Source organism: Acanthochromis polyacanthus, chromosome 8, assembly GCF_021347895.1.
Source record: "Acanthochromis polyacanthus isolate Apoly-LR-REF ecotype Palm Island chromosome 8, KAUST_Apoly_ChrSc, whole genome shotgun sequence".
NCBI lineage: Eukaryota > Metazoa > Chordata > Actinopteri > Pomacentridae > Acanthochromis > Acanthochromis polyacanthus.
In genome coordinates, this window is record NC_067120.1 from 38,217,993 (window position 1) to 38,237,394 (window position 19,402).

The 19,402-nt window shown below is 37.5% G+C and overlaps 2 protein-coding genes across 9 annotated transcripts in view; both read right to left on the reverse strand.

The window, feature by feature from the left end:
• Positions 1 to 1,400: 1,400 nt before the first annotated feature.
• adat1 (adenosine deaminase tRNA specific 1) lies at positions 1,401 to 12,467 on the reverse strand. Of its 2 annotated transcripts, none has more exons than XM_051951821.1 (9): positions 12,157 to 12,467; positions 11,384 to 11,452; positions 10,917 to 10,971; positions 10,680 to 10,810; positions 9,847 to 10,390; positions 8,710 to 8,855; positions 6,042 to 6,141; positions 5,863 to 5,949; positions 1,401 to 2,170 (listed from the first exon to the last, which is right to left on the reverse strand). In XM_051951821.1, the coding sequence occupies exons 1-9, from the start codon at positions 12,296 to 12,298 to the stop codon at positions 2,038 to 2,040; spliced, it is 1,407 nt and encodes a 468-aa protein (XP_051807781.1). In that variant the 5' UTR covers positions 12,299 to 12,467; the 3' UTR covers positions 1,401 to 2,037. The 2 variants fall into 2 exon arrangements, with proteins under 2 accessions (XP_051807781.1, XP_051807782.1); XM_051951822.1 differs by having other exon boundaries at positions 12,111 to 12,297.
• Positions 12,468 to 14,615: 2,148 nt separating this feature from the next.
• wwp2 (WW domain containing E3 ubiquitin protein ligase 2) overlaps positions 14,616 to 19,402 on the reverse strand; it is a 96,531-nt gene continuing 91,744 nt past the window's right edge. For 5 of the 7 annotated variants that reach the window (XM_051951800.1, XM_051951799.1, XM_051951795.1 and 2 more), the window contains 7 exons: positions 18,453 to 18,485; positions 17,467 to 17,607; positions 16,401 to 16,521; positions 16,159 to 16,263; positions 15,984 to 16,080; positions 15,598 to 15,670; positions 14,616 to 15,261 (listed from right to left, as the gene is read on the reverse strand). In XM_051951800.1, coding sequence (XP_051807760.1) covers positions 15,162 to 15,261; positions 15,598 to 15,670; positions 15,984 to 16,080; positions 16,159 to 16,263; positions 16,401 to 16,521; positions 17,467 to 17,607; positions 18,453 to 18,485 — 670 coding nt within the window. In that variant the 3' untranslated portion in view covers positions 14,616 to 15,161. The remainder of the gene's footprint in view (positions 15,262 to 15,597; positions 15,671 to 15,983; positions 16,081 to 16,158; positions 16,264 to 16,400; positions 16,522 to 17,466; positions 17,608 to 18,452; positions 18,486 to 19,402) is intronic. The other 2 variants (XM_051951801.1, XM_051951798.1) reach the window with 1 other exon arrangement.

Sequence of the window (19,402 nt, forward strand, 5' to 3'; positions counted from 1 at the left end):
CAACAAAGTTGCGTTCAGGAGTGCCGGAAATCGGAGTATCAGTAATGTAAATTTCCAACACAAATTTTTGGGGTGGCCAATCAGATCACAGGGTGGGTCACTGCCTCCCCGTGCCCCCACGGAAGATCTGCCACTGAGTGAACCAGAAAAAAAACCAAAAACAGAACCTCTAAATGTGTAAATACCTGAGTAATGACGTTAAATACTGAATTTAAAGCATCCTGCTGCTCATCGTTGACTCACTACAGGAATCTGCTGAGGTGAAGCTAAAACAGAACCATCACTGATTTGGTTTCTGGTTTCCAATGAAGGAACGACTGTTGAGCAGAAATATTCAGCTCATTTCTTATTGTTCGAGGGAAAGTATGTCCCAGACAGATCGAATTAACGGCTTGAGGAGGCAAAAACAAGCTGCTGGACTCCAGTTTACACCCAGAAAAGTTCCTCTGGAGACAGAATCCAATACTGGTAAACTGAGTGTTTAAGACATTTTTCTAAGCAAAAAGCATCTTAATTGTTAGTATTTGCTCATTTCCAATCATTTCTGTGACGATATACTGAGCATTTCTTGCATGTTTGACTGTTGCTTAGACAAAATAAGACATGAATGGATTAGACTGAATTCAGGTCATAAAAATGTTTATTTTTGACTATTTTCTGAAAAAACATTACTGTCAGATGCATTAAAAATAAAAGAATTGTTGTTTGAAGCCTTATAGTTCAAGATATGATGAAATATTTAAACTTTTTATCTAATTTTCTGAGTTAATTACTTAAATTGGGGAAAAATGATCAAAAACAGTTGTTAAAAGATAACAAAATACGTCAATTAATATGTTTAACTGGGCAGAGAATTCTATATCCTGATGACTGATTAACGGTTTAAGTCATTTTTAAGCATAAAAAGCTTCTTAATTGTGAATATTTGCTGGTTTTAGATGTTTTCTATGATTGTAAACTCAACATTTCTTGTATTTTTGGCTCTTGCTCGGACAAAATAAGACATTAGATTGAATTCAGGAGATAAAAATGAGCATTTTTCACTATTTTCTGCCAAAAAATAACTGTCACATGCATTAAAAATGAAAATAATCGGCGTTTGAAGCCTTATAGTTGTCATATGATGATATAATACAACTTTCTACCAAATTTACTGTGTTACTAAGAATCAGAAATTAGACATAAAATCAGTGTTTTTATACGTTTAGATCCGTTATCTGGAGCAGAACCTGCACAAGAGCAAGTCAGAAGTTACTAAGGAAGAAGTTAAACCTCAAAATCAAACCCTGAAAACATCAAACCCTGCAGCTTTAGTCTCAACACAGCAAATAAAAACGTCTTTAAACATCCAGACAGCAGAGTTTCCCAACAGACCAGAAAGAAAGAAAAAAAACTCCAGAGGTGGTTCATCGTTTTATTAAAAAGTCTGACATTCCTGCCACTGAGGGTTTGAAATGTGTCAGAACAACAAAAACGAGACACAAAATGACAAAAATGAGACACAAAACAACATAAAGGAGACATCAAATGACAAAAACGAGACACCAAATGACAAAAATTAGACAAAATGACACACAACTGAGACACAAAGCAACAAAAACAACAAAAATGAGACAAAACAACAAAAATAAGACTCAAAATGACAAAAATGCAACACAAAACAACATAAAGGAGACACTAAACAACAAAAACAAGGCACAAAATGGCAAAAACGAGACTTAAAAATTACAAAAACAAGGCACTAAAATGAGACAAAACAACAAAAACGAGACAAAACGACAAAAACGAGACACAAAACAACATAAAGGAGCCAAATACTGAAAAGAACTAAACTCAAAACAACAAAAAAACAGACACAAAATGACAAAAGCGAGACACACAGCAACAAAAACAAGGCACAAAATGAGACACAAATTAACAAATTAACGACAAAAATGAGACAAAACAACACTCTGAGATCGACGGCTGGTTGGACCCTCCACTTCTCACTTCCTGTCACGATGAAGTCTGTGTTTTTTGGACGGAGGATGAGGAGCGTCAGCGGAACAGGAGGAGGTTTCTGTCACTACGAGGCCACAGAGGAAAAGCCTGGAGGAGGAGCTGCTGCTGGGCCTGCTGGTACCAGGAGGACGCCTGCTTGTAATCCCAGTAGGTCTGGAGGTCTGACCGCCTGAAGAGACGGAGGAAGGATGGAGGGATGGAGGAGGGATGAAGGATGGAGGTGGAGGAGGGATGAGGAAGGATGAAGGAGGGGGAGGGATGAGGAAGGACGGAGGAGGAGGAGGAGGAGGGATGGAGGGATGGAGGAGGGATGAGGAAGGAAGAAGGGATGGAGGAGGGATGAGGAAGGATGAAGGAGGAGGAGGAGGAGGGATGGAGGGATGGAGGAGGGATGAGGAAGGAAGAAGGGATGAGGAAGGAAGAAGGGATGGAGGAGGGATGAGGAAGGATGGAGGGATGGAGGAGGGATGAGGAAGGATGGAGGGATAAGGAAGGATGGAGGAGGGATGAGGGATGAGGAAGGACGGAGGAGGAGGAGGAGGAGGGATGGAGGGATGGAGGAGGGATGAGGAAGGAAGAAGGGATGAGGAAGGATGGAGGGATGGAGGAGGGATGAGGAAGGATGGAGGGATAAGGAAGGATGGAGGAGGGATGAGGGATGAGGAAGGATGAAGGAGGAGGAGGAGGAGGGATGGAGGGATGGAGGAGGGATGAGGAAGGAAGAAGGGATGAGGAAGGATGGAGGGATGGAGGAGGGATGAGGAAGGATGGAGGGATAAGGAAGGATGGAGGGATGGAGGAGGGATGAGGAAGGAAGGAGGAGGGATGAGGAAGGATGGAGGGATGGAGGAGGGATGAGGAAGGATGGAGGAGGGATGAGGAAGGAGGGATGAGGAAGGATGGAGGAGGAGGAGGGATGAGGAAGGATGGAGGAGGAGGAGAGGCTTCATTACTGTCATGATAAACTGGGGACTAATGGAGGTCATAAAGGAGAGAATGAACCAGATCTGAGCTTAAGAAGATGCAGTTTTAGCGTTATTTTTCTAATTAAAAGTGTTTAAAACTGTTAAAAATTTAATGTTTATTGTGTTCTGAGCATCATTCTGTGTCCATTTACGTCTTTACAGCAGTTTTTTTGTGTTGTTCTTATCTCTTTGTGTCTAGTTTTTGCAGTTTTGTGTCTCGGTTTGTTGTTTTGTGTCTTATTTATGTCATTTTGTGTTTCATTGTGGTGGTTTTATCTTCGCATACTACAGATATTTCACTGTTTCCATGTTTCCAGCCTCTCCAGACTTTTCTCTCCACTCTTTTCATCCTCCATAGAAAGATGTTTCTCCATGCTGAATGTATCTTCTAACTACTTGATCCTCTGTTCACCATTTCTGAGCCATGCTGTACTTATTCTGCAATTCAACTGGAGAACTTTCAGAATTTTTGTCATGTGACTGTCGGTCACAGCTGAGTAATTCATGGCTTCACAGTTGTGCCGAGAAGCGCTAAATTTTTTGTTTTTTAGAGAATCTGGTTGGAGCAAACAGTTTATTTTTGGCGATTTAATAAACAAGACCTGTGGAATACAGTAATTTTAATGAAATATAAAGATTTCGAGGTTCGCTCTGGTTAATTTTCCAGAAGAGAACAAATCAGTTAAGGTGGAAAACAGTGCTTTTTTTACTGTAATGCTGGCTGACCTGCTGGCTGGTTTGGGGGGTTAAACTCAAGCAGTAATGAGTTTAATGCTTCCTGTTGCACCAGAACTTTATTTTTCAAACTCAGAGCTTCTGCTACTTCCTGCAGCTAATATTTTTCTTGCATAGCAGCTGCTGAGATCTGATCACATTCCATCCCAGTAAAACCTGAAGGTACACCTGGACGAGTGTGTTTCACAAATGGAGTTTAATGTGGAACCGGAGCTGCTGCTTTAAAGAACAGACCGAAGAGTTATTACCTTCACTTTCTAGAACTGCAGACGACAAACACAGTTCAGACCAACTACTGTAGTTCTACTAAATCTGGTCATTGAGCTGCAGGTATCACTGTGTTACTGTGTGTGTGTGTGTGTGTGTGTGTGTGTGTGTGTGTGTGTGTGTGTGTGTGTGTGTGTGTGTGTGTGTGTGTGTGTGTGTGTGTGTGTGTGTGTGTGGTATCAGGTTATGTGCTGATGAACAGAGGTCCAGTGTTTCCCCCTGAGGAGAGGATTCTCAGCATCAACACACTGTAAAAAATGTTCATTTAAAGCTATTCACTGCTGTTTTACTGATTTTCTGTTTTGTTTATTTACAGATGATAATAAAGAGTTAATCCTCCTGTTGTCCTCATTTACAGGCACCAAAAAATACAGTTTCCTTGTCTGAAAAAAATCCCCCAAATTTCTGAAAATCTTCAAAACCTTCAGGAAGAAAATTCCAATAATTCCTTTAAAGTTTCCCTTAAAAGTCCCCTTTGATTATTGGTAGTATTTTTACTAAAACTAAGTAATTTTTATTCGTATTATTGTATTTAGATCAGCTAAAACTGATAGTTTTGAACATGACAGTTTTTTCTGGCACTCTTGCTGTCACTTCTTTTTTTTTTAACTGTATTTTTTTACAGTGCACACAGGACTGTATAAATTCCCTGCAGGCTGACTCTAATCTTAAACCCTCACTGTGATGATTTATGCTGCAGGATTTCCCTTTTTGTTCCTCGACAGTATTCAGTTTAACAGAAGAAGATACAGACGCAGAGAAACACCTGAAGCAGGTGAACACAAACAGACCAAACATGAAACCTTCTTTTCTTTTCTTTTCACATCCACTAGACGCAGCTTTGGGCTTTGATTTGGTAAAAACTGCTTTATTTCTGCTCGTTTTCTCCTCGGTGGGATTTTAAGATTTTGATTTGAAAAGTGAAATGTTTGAGGTTTGATCCTCTGAACCCCAAAAACCTGCTTTTAAAAGCATAAAAATGTCCAAAAACACACCATTTATAGCAGAATTTAACTGTGAAAACAAAACAAATCATCTGATTTTCAACCTTTGGTGGCTCTGGAATGATTTTTTTCACCATTTTTTGACATTTGATGAATCGATTAAACCTGAATATTATCAACAAATTAGCCAAGAAGAAAAATCACAGTTAGTTGAAGCCTTATTGACTAATAATTAGTTTAATTAATGACTAATATTCAACAAGGATAATCTTCAATCAGCCCTATGAGACATTTACAGACGTCAACTTCTTCGATTTTATACAATTTTTTCACTTTTCGTCGCAGATAAACAAATAAAATCTTTTAATTTCATAAGTTTGCTGTTAAACAGCAAAAAAAAGTTTTTAACTTAAATTTGAAGGCTTTAATAATATTTTTATTAAAAAGTAATCTATAAACTACACACATTTCCTTTATTTTCTTAGTATAATGTACATTTTTACATTTTATCCTCATACTTTTCCACTTATGTTCATATTTTTTTTCTAATTCTGATTTAACATCTTTTCTTTAACTCTAATCACTTATTGATCAGTTTTCTATTCTTCTGCTGAACCAAACACAAAAAAACCACACAGTAAAAACCCCAAACACACTCTGAAACTGTTTGTTGCGTAATCTTTACACCTTTCAGGACATTTTGTGTTCGACCCCAGAATAAAAGACGAACAAAAGCACAAAAAGGTCGAACACAATAGCAGCAGAAGTGACGCGTTTCGATGAGAAAGAGTCGAGTTTCAGAGTACAATAGTGAGAATTATTCCCTAGTCTGAATGTTGTTGTTTCTCTGTGGAGTCGATGCTTTTTGGAGGTTTTTTCAGGCTGCTCAGACGCAGTTTGAGGCGGTTTGAAACCACGGCGAGGTTATGAAAGAGCCTTATGTCTGTTACCTGAGAGAGTCTGGCAGCGCTGACGGATCGGTTGCCGAAACCAGAGACAGGAAGGAACGGAAGAGCTCCAGTTTACACAGAAGAGATCTGAAAAAAAAACACAAAAATACAGAGAAACATGTCTGAAAGGTGGTTTTTCTGACCTTACTGAGGTATGATGGAGGTGTTTGAGGCTCTACCTGGCTTTAGGAGTTCCCAGGGCCTTCCTGGTGACTCCATGTTTGTAGCCGTTAGCGGTGACATCTAGTGGCTGCTCTGGGACATTACACCAGCTGATGGCTGAAACACGCAATCACCAGAAAATAAAATAAAATAAAAACACGATCAGCACAAAATAAAAAAAAATTAAAAACACACAATCACCAGAAAATAAAATAAAATAAAAACACGATCAGCACAAAATAAAAAAAATTAAAAACACACAATCACCAGAAAATAAAATAAAAAAACACAATCACCAGAAAATAAAATAAAATAAAAACACGATCAGCACAAAATAAAAAAAAATTAAAAACACACAATCACTAGAAAATAAAATAAAAAAACACAATCACCAGAAAATAAAATAAAATAAAAACACGATCAGCACAAAATAAAAAAAAATTAAAAACACACGATCACCAGAAAATAAAATAAAATAAAAACACAATCACCAGAAAATAAAATAAAAACACAATCAGCACAAAATAAAAAAAATTAAAAACACACAATCATCAGAAAATAAAATAAAAAAACACAATCACCAGAAAATAAAATAAAATAAAAACACGATCAGCACAAAATAAAAAAAAATAAAAACACACAATCACCAGAAAATAAAATAAAATAAAAACACGATCAGCACAAAATAAAAAAAATTAAAAACACACGATCACCAGAAAATAAAATAAAATAAAAACACAATCACCAGAAAATAAAATAAAACAAAAACACGATCAGCACAAAATAAAAAAAATTAAAAACACACAATCATCAGAAAATAAAATAAAAAAACACAATCACCAGAAAATAAAATAAAATAAAAACACGATCAGCACAAAATAAAAAAATTAAAAACACACGATCACCAGAAAATAAAATAAAATAAAAACACAATCACCAGAAAATAAAATAAAAACACAATCAGCACAAAATAAAAAAAATTAAAAACACACAATCATCAGAAAATAAAATAAAAAACACAATCACCAGAAAATAAAATAAAAAAACACAATCACCAGAAAATAAAATAAAATAAAAACACGATCAGCACAAAATAAAAAAAATTAAAAACACACAATCACCAGAAAATAAAATAAAATAAAAACACGATCAGCACAAAATAAAAAAAAATTAAAAACACACAATCACCAGAAAATAAAATAAAAAAACACAATCACCAGAAAATAAAATAAAATAAAAACACGATCAGCACAAAATAAAAAAAAATTAAAAACACACAATCACCAGAAAATAAAATAAAAAAACACAATCACCAGAAAATAAAATAAAATAAAAACACGATCAGCACAAAATAAAAAAAAATTAAAAACACACAATCACCAGAAAATAAAATAAAATAAAAACACGATCAGCACAAAATAAAAAAAATTAAAAACACACGATCACCAGAAAATAAAATAAAATAAAAACAATCACCAGAAAATAAAATAAAACAAAAACACGATCAGCACAAAATAAAAAAAATTAAAAACACACAATCATCAGAAAATAAAATAAAAAACACGATCAGCACAAAATAAAAAAAATTAAAAACACACGATCACCAGAAAATAAAATAAAATAAAACACAATCACCAGAAAATAAAATAAAAACACAATCAGCACAAAATAAAAAAATTAAAAACACACAATCATCAGAAAATAAAATAAAAAAACACAATCACCAGAAAATAAAATAAAAAAACACAATCACCAGAAAATAAAATAAAATAAAAACACAATCAGGACAAAATAAAAAAAATTAAAAACACACAATCACCAGAAAATAAAATAAAATAAAAACACACAATCACCAGAAAATAAAATAAAATAAAAACACAATCAGCACAAAATAAAAAAAATTAAAAAACACACGATCAGCACAAAATAAAATAAAACACAATCAGCACAAAATAAAGTAAAATAAAAACACACAATCACCAGAAAATAAAATAAAATAAAATAAAAACACAATCAGCACAAAATAAAAAAATTAAAAACACACGATCAGCACAAAATAAAATAAAATAAAAACACAATCAGCAGAAAATAAAATAAACTTTACGCTGTGTAATCTGGATTCTAACCAATAATATTTAGGGTTTTCTTTAGCAGTGTGTGACTGTAAAATTACAGCTTTACTATATTTAAATCAGCTTAAAAAAATCATTATTATACAGATATTTAATTTATTTAAAAAATGTGTCCTGATGTCAGATTTATTGAAGCTGTAACTGAGTGCATTACATTTATTTATATTTATTATATTTACCTGGACATTTTACCTGTTAAATGTCAGGTTCACCAGCAAAAACAATCTCATCTCCAAAAGGCATCGAGTCATATAATTATATCCTAATTACAGCGTGGATGCTGCTCATTTAAACAGAGAGACTGCTGTTTAAAATGACATTTTCTGCTCATTCATACCCCTCCTGTTTTCTCATTATTCTTTCTAATGTTTACCTCTGTTTACATTTTTCATTTCTCTTTTTTATTGTAAATTCAAGCACAAATTTGCACCTTTTTTTCTTCTACCAGTATGATTTACTTTACACATTTTGCTTGTGGACACTTTGACTTTCCAGAGGAGGCTGAATAAATTGCCTATCTATTTAAATGTATTCAGATTTTCTGTGGTCCTACCTGCCCCACAGGGGGAGATCCGTCCCTGTCCGTCCCGGTGCTGGAGCTCCGTTTGGGCCTGGCTGAAGGGAAACTCCAGGCTGGACTGGAGCAGAACCGGAGGATGAACGGAGAAACCAGCAGGGAGGTCTGATACCTGAGAACACCTGAGATAACAGCAGGAAAACATACAGGAACGTCTGAATCAGAAAATGTTATTTCAAGAAGCTAGAAAAGAAAACGCAGACCGGATATTAGTCAGAGAACAACCGAGAGAAGCTGGAAACTGCAATAAATCCATTTTCCACAAGAAAGTAATCAGGAGTTAAACTGTAAAAGTTACCAACAGGTTGTCAGAAAATAAACAAAAACAGCCACAGCTCCATCCCAAAGTCCAGAGAAGTCTTAGAAGTGTCTGATTTATTGTGGATCAACAGCGCAAAACCTAAAGATAGAAAACTTGCAGTGACATCTATTAATCCTCTGAAATCCACGACCAGCCGGTAGGTTTAAAAGACATTTTATCCTTCATAAGAATCACCAAAGTGACACCATAAATCAGCCAGAAATTGGAAAAGAAACAAAAGAATCTTCAGATTTACAACTTTCCAAGGTTGGATGTGCAGTTTTGTGGGGAAAATTAAAACGGATATTTCATTTAATTACTTCATTCTTTGGGTCTCATTCAAAATATTGCAAAAATAAACCTAACTACATTCTATAAAAAAAAATAAAATTACACACATTTTGGCACAACTGAACAGAGAGTTGGAGATACATTCAGCAGGGAGAAACATCTTTCTACAGATGATGAGCAGAGTAGAGAGAAAAAGTTTATAGAGGCTGGAAACATGAAGACAGATAAATACCGATAAAATGTGGAGACAAAACCACCACAAAGAGACGCAAAATGACAAAAATAAGACACAAAATGACATAAACAAGAGACAGAAAAACAAAAACCCTGAAATAAAACAACACAAAAGAGACAAAATGACAAAAAAACACACACAAAACTGAGACGACAAGAGAGACTGAGAGGAAAATCAAAGCTACTGGATGAATAAAATAGTCAGCATGGCTCAGAAACAGTGAACAGAGGAGAGAGTTGTTGGAGATACATTCAGCATGGAGAAACATCTTCCTACAGTTCCTCACCTTGTGACCAGAGCTCTGAGCATCACCTCGGGGCTGTAAGGACACCGTCCCACCACCACGGCTCTGAAGTAGAGCGCCTCCTGGAGGTAGTGGGCCAGCAGAGCTCCCTGGAAGCCCAGAACCCCCCACCGGGCCAGTTTGTCGCTGCAGGACAGGGACAGGGTGGGTTCTCCTCGGCCCGGCTTCACCCTCAGAACCCCAGTGCTGTGGTAGCCCACCCCGGGGTGCAGGGGGTCCGCCGGGCCGCCAGGGACACACTTGGCCCCGGTTCTGTGGACGTCTGGAACCTGAGGAACGCCGTCGGTCATTTCCACTAATGTTTCTGTAGAGTCGGTCCTGGATTCAGACGGTTCTGTGTCTCTGCTGTCTACTTGTTCCGTCTCTTTTAAATCCAGTCGGATCATCTTTGGGTTCTGATCTTCACTCGGTTCCTCGGCTTTTCTTTTCCGGTCTCCTCCTGCTTTATGAGCTACCTGTACAGGTGTGACCGGAGGGCAGGGCTGAGACTGGACGTCTTTCATGGGGATGATGGAGGCGTCTCCACCTGGAATAACAGACAAGTTCAGATGGATTCAGTGCTCTCTACCAGCAGTATTCACAATCATTTTGATCTACGTATGCTACACATTGCAGCATTGAAACTTCAAGAAATGATGAAAAAATGGTCCAAAATGGCTCAGAATGGTCTAAAATGAGTTCAGATTTTTAAAAAATGCATCAAAATTTGTTCAAAATGGTTGTAAAACGGTCCAAAATGAAGGTCAAAAGAGATTTTTTGGTGAATCAGATTCTGAGATGTTCTGGTCAGTCTACTGGGAACAAACTGGACTTACAGGGAGTGTGACTGGTGAAGAAGACGAAGGAAACTCCAGGTCTAAGCTTCCACTTTCCTCTCTGGTCTGATGGACAAAACACTGAACTGCTGCGACCGCTGACAGCTTCATGAAGCTGCTGGATCAGATATCTACAAACACACAAATATACACAACATTGGCAGCAGAAACTCGACTTTATTCATCCTATGACGTCAGAATGAAGCTCCAGAAGCAGTAAAACAGGTAAACACTCACCTGATGCAGCCTCTTCTGGCTATAACTTCTGCATGACTGTCATTAAGTACATCACCTGAACGAATTAGAGAATAAAAACAACAATAAATGCAACTTATAAATTAATAAAAGGCAGGTTTCCAGAGTGGTTAAAGATAAACTTGCATTATTTTACATTTTACATCATTTAATATTTCCTAAAATTAGTTATTTGCTAAGTTAATTCACATTTTATAGATTTTATGAGACATTAAGTAGAATTTCATGCAGCACTGGAAGAAAAAGTGCCTGTTTCAGTTCAATATTTAACATTTTTCCAAACCAGCTGCATAAAAACTTGCGTACAAAATATCAATCTGAGGTTCAAATTGTGTAAAGACTCACAGAGAAACAGAGAACAGTGTGAAAACTTTCTCTGCTGCCAACAGAAACTCTGCAGACTGAATGGAAGCTGTTCATAAGGAAAACCAAAAACAGGAAAAACCCACCCTTGGGACTCATCGCTCTCTGTCCAATACATTTAGTGCCGGTTCCCATGGAAACGACCTCCTTCTCAACTACAAAAGAAGGAAAATTAATTCTTCTCATCTTTATACTCTTCTTTTCTACACATTTCTACCCTAGATTCATGACTTTTGTGCACCAATCAAGGCTGAAAAGTCATTTTTTTCAAGTATTCTCTAAAAAAATAAAAGGATTGTGTAAAATAGCTGTAATTCCTCAATAACTAGCACAGTATTTTAGCTAATGGTCATTTTAAATCTTTTTTGTGGCTGTAAAGAGGAAAACTTCTAAAACATAGATCACTACCTAAGTATTTATGGACCCAGATGCACATAATAAAAGGTAATCAAGTCATTACCAAGGTAGAAGCTACACAGAAAATTAATATTCTCCTTATTTTTGCAGTTTTATTGAGACTGTATTGATTTATATACGTTTTTAAGTGTAAACTAATTGGATTGAAGGTTTCAGGATATTTATTTTATATTTGTAAAGCACTTTATAATAATAGGAGCTACAGAAATAAAGTTTATTAGTATTATAATATAATTTTATGTGTTTATTTTGACTAAAATTCGGTGCAGCTACATGCTAACTTTACTAAATGCTAATTTTAACTTTAAAATAAGCTAGCTTAAAAGTTAGCGGCAAAAAGTGAATAAAGTTCAGATAAAAGGTGAGTTTTCTGGCCGGTTATTTTATATTACTGACATTAATAAATCAAATTCACACGTCGTGGTTCTTTCTGGAGTCCAACCTAAGTCTGGGCTTTCTCTCCGGGTGACTTGGAGCACCGCCGCCAGTAGGGTCCACTCTCTTCCCGGCTCAGGCTTCCCTCTGCGGGGAAGCTGCTGGAAACGCTCGTAGCACAACCGGGAGACTTCATCCGGGTCCAGCATGTTCCACCGAACCGGTCCGGAAGACGTGCAAAGCGTTAAAAATATGATTTCAGTTAATTATAAATGTATTATAGACATTATACTAACGGTGTTGTGGTAAACTTGGACGGCTGAGCTGCTTGGAGGATTCCGGAAAAAACGACGAAGGTACTTCCGGGCCGAGCTGAGAAACGAGTCCCTTTCATAATAAAAGTCGTTTATTTACAGAGAAAATAAAATTATTATGTTTTGGTTTCATTATATTTTCCATTGATGGAGTATGATTATTTTATTTTAGTTATATTATCTTAGTTGTTTAATTTTATTTCACTCTGGTTATTTCATTTTAGTTTAGTGTGGCTTTATCTGAATTGTTTTTACTTTTGTTGTTATTTCTTGTTTTAATTTCATTTTGTATTTTATTTTAGGCATTTTATTTGTTTATTAACAAATACCTTAATTATTGAATTTATTTGGGGTTATTTTATTATTCGTTTTTTGTTATTTAATTTTATTTTTAACATTTAATTAATTTATTTATCTTTATTAGTTTTTTCTTTTAGTTTAAACTACATTTGTTTTGTATTACTTTATGCTTTATTCAGTTTTATAGCCTTTAAATTTTCCATTATTTTGATTATTTTAATATAGTTTAATTCTTTAAATGTTTTTTTATTTAGTTATTTTACTTTGTGTAGATTTTTAAAAGTGCTCCATAAGTAATGATTATTATTACAATGCAACATACATTCCATCAAAATTTCTTTCAGCATTTTTATAGTGTAACTACTGTAATTTCAGAGAACCTTGAGGGAACCTTTCCTGCAGGTTATTTATGGTAAATGTCTGCAATTCACATTTTAAAAGAAAGAAAAATGTTAATTTACCAGCAACTACAGTTAGAATTCATGTTAATTACTGTGGCAATGCCAAATATTTTCATATATATTTTTTTATACATCTTCTAGCCTTTTACACCTCACTGTGTTATATTGTGTAATGCGCTGCTTGGATACCTCAATTTTAGAGATTAATAAAGTACATTTTCATTTGATTTGATGTAAGTACACTATATTATTTTAAATCCAGTTACAGTATCTAACAGTGAAGCCCAGTGCTGTAATCCGTTGTGCAGCAATTAAACAGAAATTTAGATTTTAGAAACCAAGAAAAAAAATAAAAATTACTACAGGAAAAAAAAATGTGACCGGATTGAATCTAAAATAAAACATTTAAAAAGAAATTTAAATCTCCGTTTTTTGGTATTTTTTTTCATTGATGTCTCTTGTAATTGTGGGGACATTTTTTTAATCAACATTATATTTTAAATAATAATCATTGTGCATGGAACCGATGTACCACAACAACCCTGATAGCTTTTTTCCTAAGGAATGAGCAGAGCAAAGCTATGTCCTCTCTTCTGTTTTTCATATTTTCATTGTCAGCCTTGATTGAATGTCTCACTCTACCTCATATTATCAGAAGACTAATTCTTTTGGAGGTAGTGGCCTTGACTCTGGATTCGTCTTGTAACTAGCTGGTCCTGATTTGGGTGTGTTAGTCTTGACTTGAGATGTATTAGTCTTGACCTGGGATTTCCTTGTCTCGTCTTCAGACTTGACTTGAGAATTGCTGGTTTTGATTTGTGATTTAATTTGGTACTTCTTGGAACTTGACTTGGGAGTTAACTTTAGACTTATTCGTCTTAACTTGGGACTTGCTTGTCTTGTCTGTGGACTCCATTTGAGACTTTCTGGTCTTGGTTTACAGTTTGATTTGGAACTTCTTGGACTAAACTTCAGTGGTAGTGGTCTTGACTCTGGACTTAGAATAGTTTGGTATTGTTGGTCTTGACTTGGAACCTGCTGGTTCTGACTTTTGAGTAGTTGTTCTTGACTTGAGACTTGTTGGTCTTGGTTTGTAATTTAAGACTTCTTGGAACGAGCTTCAGAGATAGTGGATAGTGGTCCAGACTTTTTACTTTTTTCTTGACTGTTTTCCATCAGTCAGTTTGTCCTCTTGGTCAGCAGTAACAGCTAGCTAAATATCTAGCTTCTGGTGCTGAGAAAAAGCTAACATTAGCGTGGATTAGCATCCCTGTTACTGTGATCAGAGTAGGGTTAGCAAACAACAAATAAAACATGGAATAAAAATGGTATCCTTGATTTGTAAGCTGAGACAATAAAGCCTTTGATAGTTTATTACCTATATTGATGAATATGGAGCACAAAATTGTAAAATAGAAGGTTCATTTTTCCCAAACATTTTGAAGCCCAAATGTCCTCCAATAAACACTTTGCACATGAGGCTACCAAAATAAAAGACGCCGACACAGACCAAGACTGAAATCTTATTTATTTTAGTTATGTACACGAGAAAAAATGCTGAATTTCATAATGAACAGAGGAATAAAAAATAAAATCACATCTGATCTGCGTGTCCTCTGCGTGGTGATAACACTCGCTGCTCTGTCGGGTTAAAAACGTACGTCTCTCTCTGTAGATATGTCGTTATACTGCATCTGTGGGTTGCTGTGAGCTGCTGCTGACATTAAAACTATCATGTCTGGTTCTGGTGCGGTTCTAAGCAGAGGTGTGGGGGTGGATGTGCCGTCCGGTCAAACAAACGCACACCGTTTATATGCATGTACACAATGGCATTAACGTGAGCAACCACACACACAATCTCTCTCTCTCTCTCACACACACACACACTCACACACACTTCCTCCATCATCTCCACCTGTAAATGATCCATCATGACGCCCTCTCTCTCCCTCTCTCCCTCCCTCCCCCCAGGTGAGGAGCTGCAGGTGATTTCAGCCCTGTGGTTCACAAAATAAGAACAATAACAGAAACTATCGGGGTGAAGCTCCTCCTCCTCGTCACTCCTGGCCGAAGCCCTCCGTCTCCTCGATGGCGAACAGCAGCTTCTCTCTGAGCTGCTCCAGACTCCGGTAGGGAGGGAGGTCCAGACGGTTGAAGCTGCAGGAGGAAGAAACAGAACAGAGGGATTTAGAACCTTAACTTAACATGGAAACAGATTAATGGATGTTGTTGGAAAGAAGGAGAGAGAAAGAGAAGAAGAAAGAAGAAGGAGAAGGAGGAAGAAGGCAGGAGAAGAAAAAGAAGAAAGAGATGAAGGAGCTGCAGCAGGAAAATAAGGATGAAAAAAGAAGATAAAGGAGACAAAGAACAGGAGAAAGAAGAAGAAGCTGGAGAAGGAGAAGAAATAGAAGGAAGAGAAGAAGAATAACAACAAGAAAGTGAAGATGAAGAAGAGGAATGAGAAGAAGGAGAAGAAGAAGTAGTTTTCTTCACCATGTGTGGCTTCTTGGAAGCCAAGTCTCTTTCCCCACTTTGTCTATACAGAACTTCTGGGGACCGTTACTTCCTGTAGGAGACAGAAGATCAAACATCAGCTGGAATTTTTCATCATCACGATGTCTGTTTCCACAGCAGTAAATCCTTCTAGTTTTTCTACTGTTTGATATTTAAAAGATCACATTCTGAACCTTTACTGGTTCATAGATGTATTTTGGAGGTTGACCAGAACATGATTAATCTTTCTTTATTCTTCAAAAACATTTGATTTTCTTAGTACTGTACAAACTCTGCTGCCTGAACGGCTCCTTTTACCTCCTCCTTATATCAAACTACACTTTGATATACTTAGATACATGTAGATAAATGTATCCTTTCTGTACCGATGAGCTCAGCGAATCCTCCGACCGGCAGCCGGCAGGTTCCTGTTACAAACTGCAGCAGACGGATTCTCTTCTCGTTGTCCATCTCCTTCACCACCTGCAGGAACATCAGCATTAGTTAACCTGTTATAACAGGGGAGTGTTTGTGTGTCTGAGTTTCCAGGTGATTTCCTACCTGCCAGAACCAGTGGATCTGTTTGCTGTTCTTAGTGTAATGTCTGTAGATGGTGTTCTTCTGCCAGTCGGCCAAATCGATCTCCTGCATCCCGCAGAGCATCAACTGAAAACACAGCAGAGAAATAACGTATTAGTTATGAATGAATGAACCATTTTTTTAAAAAATGCTTTATTCTCCATATTTGTGTCTGACTGACTGATCAGAGGCCAGAAGAAGACGTTCACAAAGTAGATCCTCACCTCCAGCTCCTTCTCGTCGAAGTATCTCAGCCACTCCAGAGGAACCACCTCGTTGAATCCGTCCAGGAAAGCTTTGGTTTGTTCCTCGACTCCGCGGGTGAATCTCCAGTCGGTCAGCAGGCTGCAGGGAAACAACGGGAGTTTAACTTCCACCTCTGACATTTCTATTAGGGCCCAAGCCAAGGTGAATTTTTTCGGCCAAAAGAATCCCATATTCGAGGCCTAAACACGCTCAAAAACTCAAGAAAGTTTGCAAACGCTTCAGAACTGGTAACAAATTTGATATTTTATGTGAATTGTGCGTGGCAAAATGGCTGCATGGCGTTCCCTGCAATACCTGTAACGTCTACTATGGGCAGGACCAAAAAAGCCTCTTAGATTCATACTCTCAACTCAACAGGAAGTCCACCATTTCGAATTAACTGTGAGAACTCTTCCTAGGGGGTAACTCCAAGAGATCTCACATTTCACCAGAATATAAAACAGGCCTTAATGATGAAAAGTTGTTGCGGTGTTGCCATGGTGGCCCCCTGAACTTTGATGCTTCGCCATGAAACAGGAAGTGCTCTCTAACTACCCTGTACATGCTCCAATTTGCCTCAAACTTTACATGTTTGATCAGAGTCCTGCCCTCATGACATCTAACTGCCAATATCCATTCATAGTCATAGCGCCACTTGCTGGGAACAGGAAATGTCATGTTTCCCACTTTGATGGACTATTGATAGCCAGTTGACCATATTAGCCTCAAATGTGGTGACACTAGCCTTAAGACGCTGATGATGATTCATGGAGAAAATGGTGAGTTGTCATCAAACATCCTGTCTGTAGCGGTGTGGCGAATGTCAATGTCTTGCCATGACTACTGAAGTGTTTATATCTCAGCTGCATGTGATTAAATCTGGACCAAATTTCATTTACTGGAGTCCCGGTCTGAAGACATCCACGTCCCAACACTGAGTCACAGTCAAAGCGCCATCTTCTGGCAACAGGAAGTTACAGGCCGTTGCTAAACTTGCAGCTTTATTTATCCCCGTAGCTCTCAGTGCTTCTTCTGCTAACTAACCCGATGTATTCTTCCTTGTTCTCTTCGGTCACCAACACGTTCTCTCCGTCGTCCTTCAGCTGGTGGGTGGAAACTTTCCCCAGAATCTCCATGTCCTGTGCAAAGTAGAGTTCCACGCCACACTCCTCCAGGTTGTTCTCTCTGAAAAACACAAAGTACAGCAACAAAAACCTCAAAAGAGAACAGATTCTACTTTAAACTTCAGTGTGTTATTAAACACAATCTCTCAGAGTTTATGAAAGATAAAAAACAGAAATTTTCATCATGATGCTGCCACCACCATGCTTCCATCATGATGCTGCCACCACCATGCTTCATGCAATGATGGTGCCACCACCATGCTTCATGCAATGATGGTGCCACCACCATGCTTCATGCAATAATGGTGCCAGAACGATATTTCACATCATGATGCTGCCACCACCGTGCTTCATGCAATGATGCTGCCACCACCATGCTTCATGCAATAATGGTGCCAGAACGATATTTCACATCATGATGCTGCCACCACCATGCTTCATGCAATGATGGTGCCAGAACCATGCTTCACATCATGATGCTGCCACCACCATGCTTCATGCAATGATGGTGCCACCACCATGCTTCATGCAATGATGGTGCCACCACCATGCTTCATGCAATGATGGTGCCACCACCATGCTTCATGCAATGATGGTGCCACCACCATGCTTCATATCATGATGCTGCCACCACCATGCTTCATGCAATGATGGTGCCACCACCATGCTTCATCTTTTTCAAATGGTGCGTTTGTGTTGATGTGTTCAGAAGGTTAATTTTTCTTGAACTTTAATAACTGATTAAGCTGATTTGACAAGTTGTACCAAAAAACTAAATACTGATTCGTAAAAAAATGAAAAAATTAAGACCACTAATAGCAACTAAAAGTCACGAAATTAAGACCACTAATAGCAACTAAAAGTCACGAAATTCATTATCGTGATTCTTTAAGTTACAAAACTAACCGATCCACGCCATACTCCTCCAGGTTGTGCTCTCTAAAAAAAAAACAGATTTCAGCAAAAGAGTGTTTTTAAAGAGTACAGATTCTACTTTAACCTTCAGTGTGTTATTAAACACAATCTCTCAGAAATTATTAAAACAGAAATTTTCATCATGATGCTGCCACCACCATGCTTCACATCATGATACTGCCACCACCATGCTTCACATCATGATACTGCCACCACCGTGCTTCACATCATGATGCTTCCACCACCATGCTTCACATCACGATGCTGCCACCACCATGCTTCACATCATGATGCTTCCACCACCGTGCTTCACATCATGATGCTTCCACCACCATGCTTCACATCAAGATGCTGCCACCACCATGCTTCACGTCATGATGCTGCCACCACCATGCTTCACATCATGACACTGCCACCACCATGCTTCATATCATGATGCTGCCACCACCGTGCTTCACCTTTTTTGAATGGTGTGTTTGTGATGATGTATTCAGAAGGTAAATTTTTCTTGAACTTTAATAACTGATTGAGCAGATTTGACAAGTTCTATCAAAAAAACCTAAACATTTGTTAGTAAAAAGCTGAAAAATTAAGATCACTAAGAGCAACTAAAAGCCACTAAACTCATTATTGATTCTTTCAGTTACAAAACTAACCTATGAACAAGAAACTAGGCCTGAAAAGTGTCTTTATTTTGTGCTAATGTAAGTTTAAAGTATAAATATCAGTGTGCGCCAATGACGTCGGACCATCGGTCAAATCCGATTTGTGTACCAAAAGTCCGGTAAAACTTACTACATTACCGGTCTCATGTCCGGTGTAATTTTTTTCCTGTAAATCACCCTAAAGTCGCCGAGAATCACCAAGGGATAATGCAATGTGTGCAGCGGCGGCGGCGCAGCGACTTCCAATTGCTGGGCCGTTTACAATGGAACGACAGC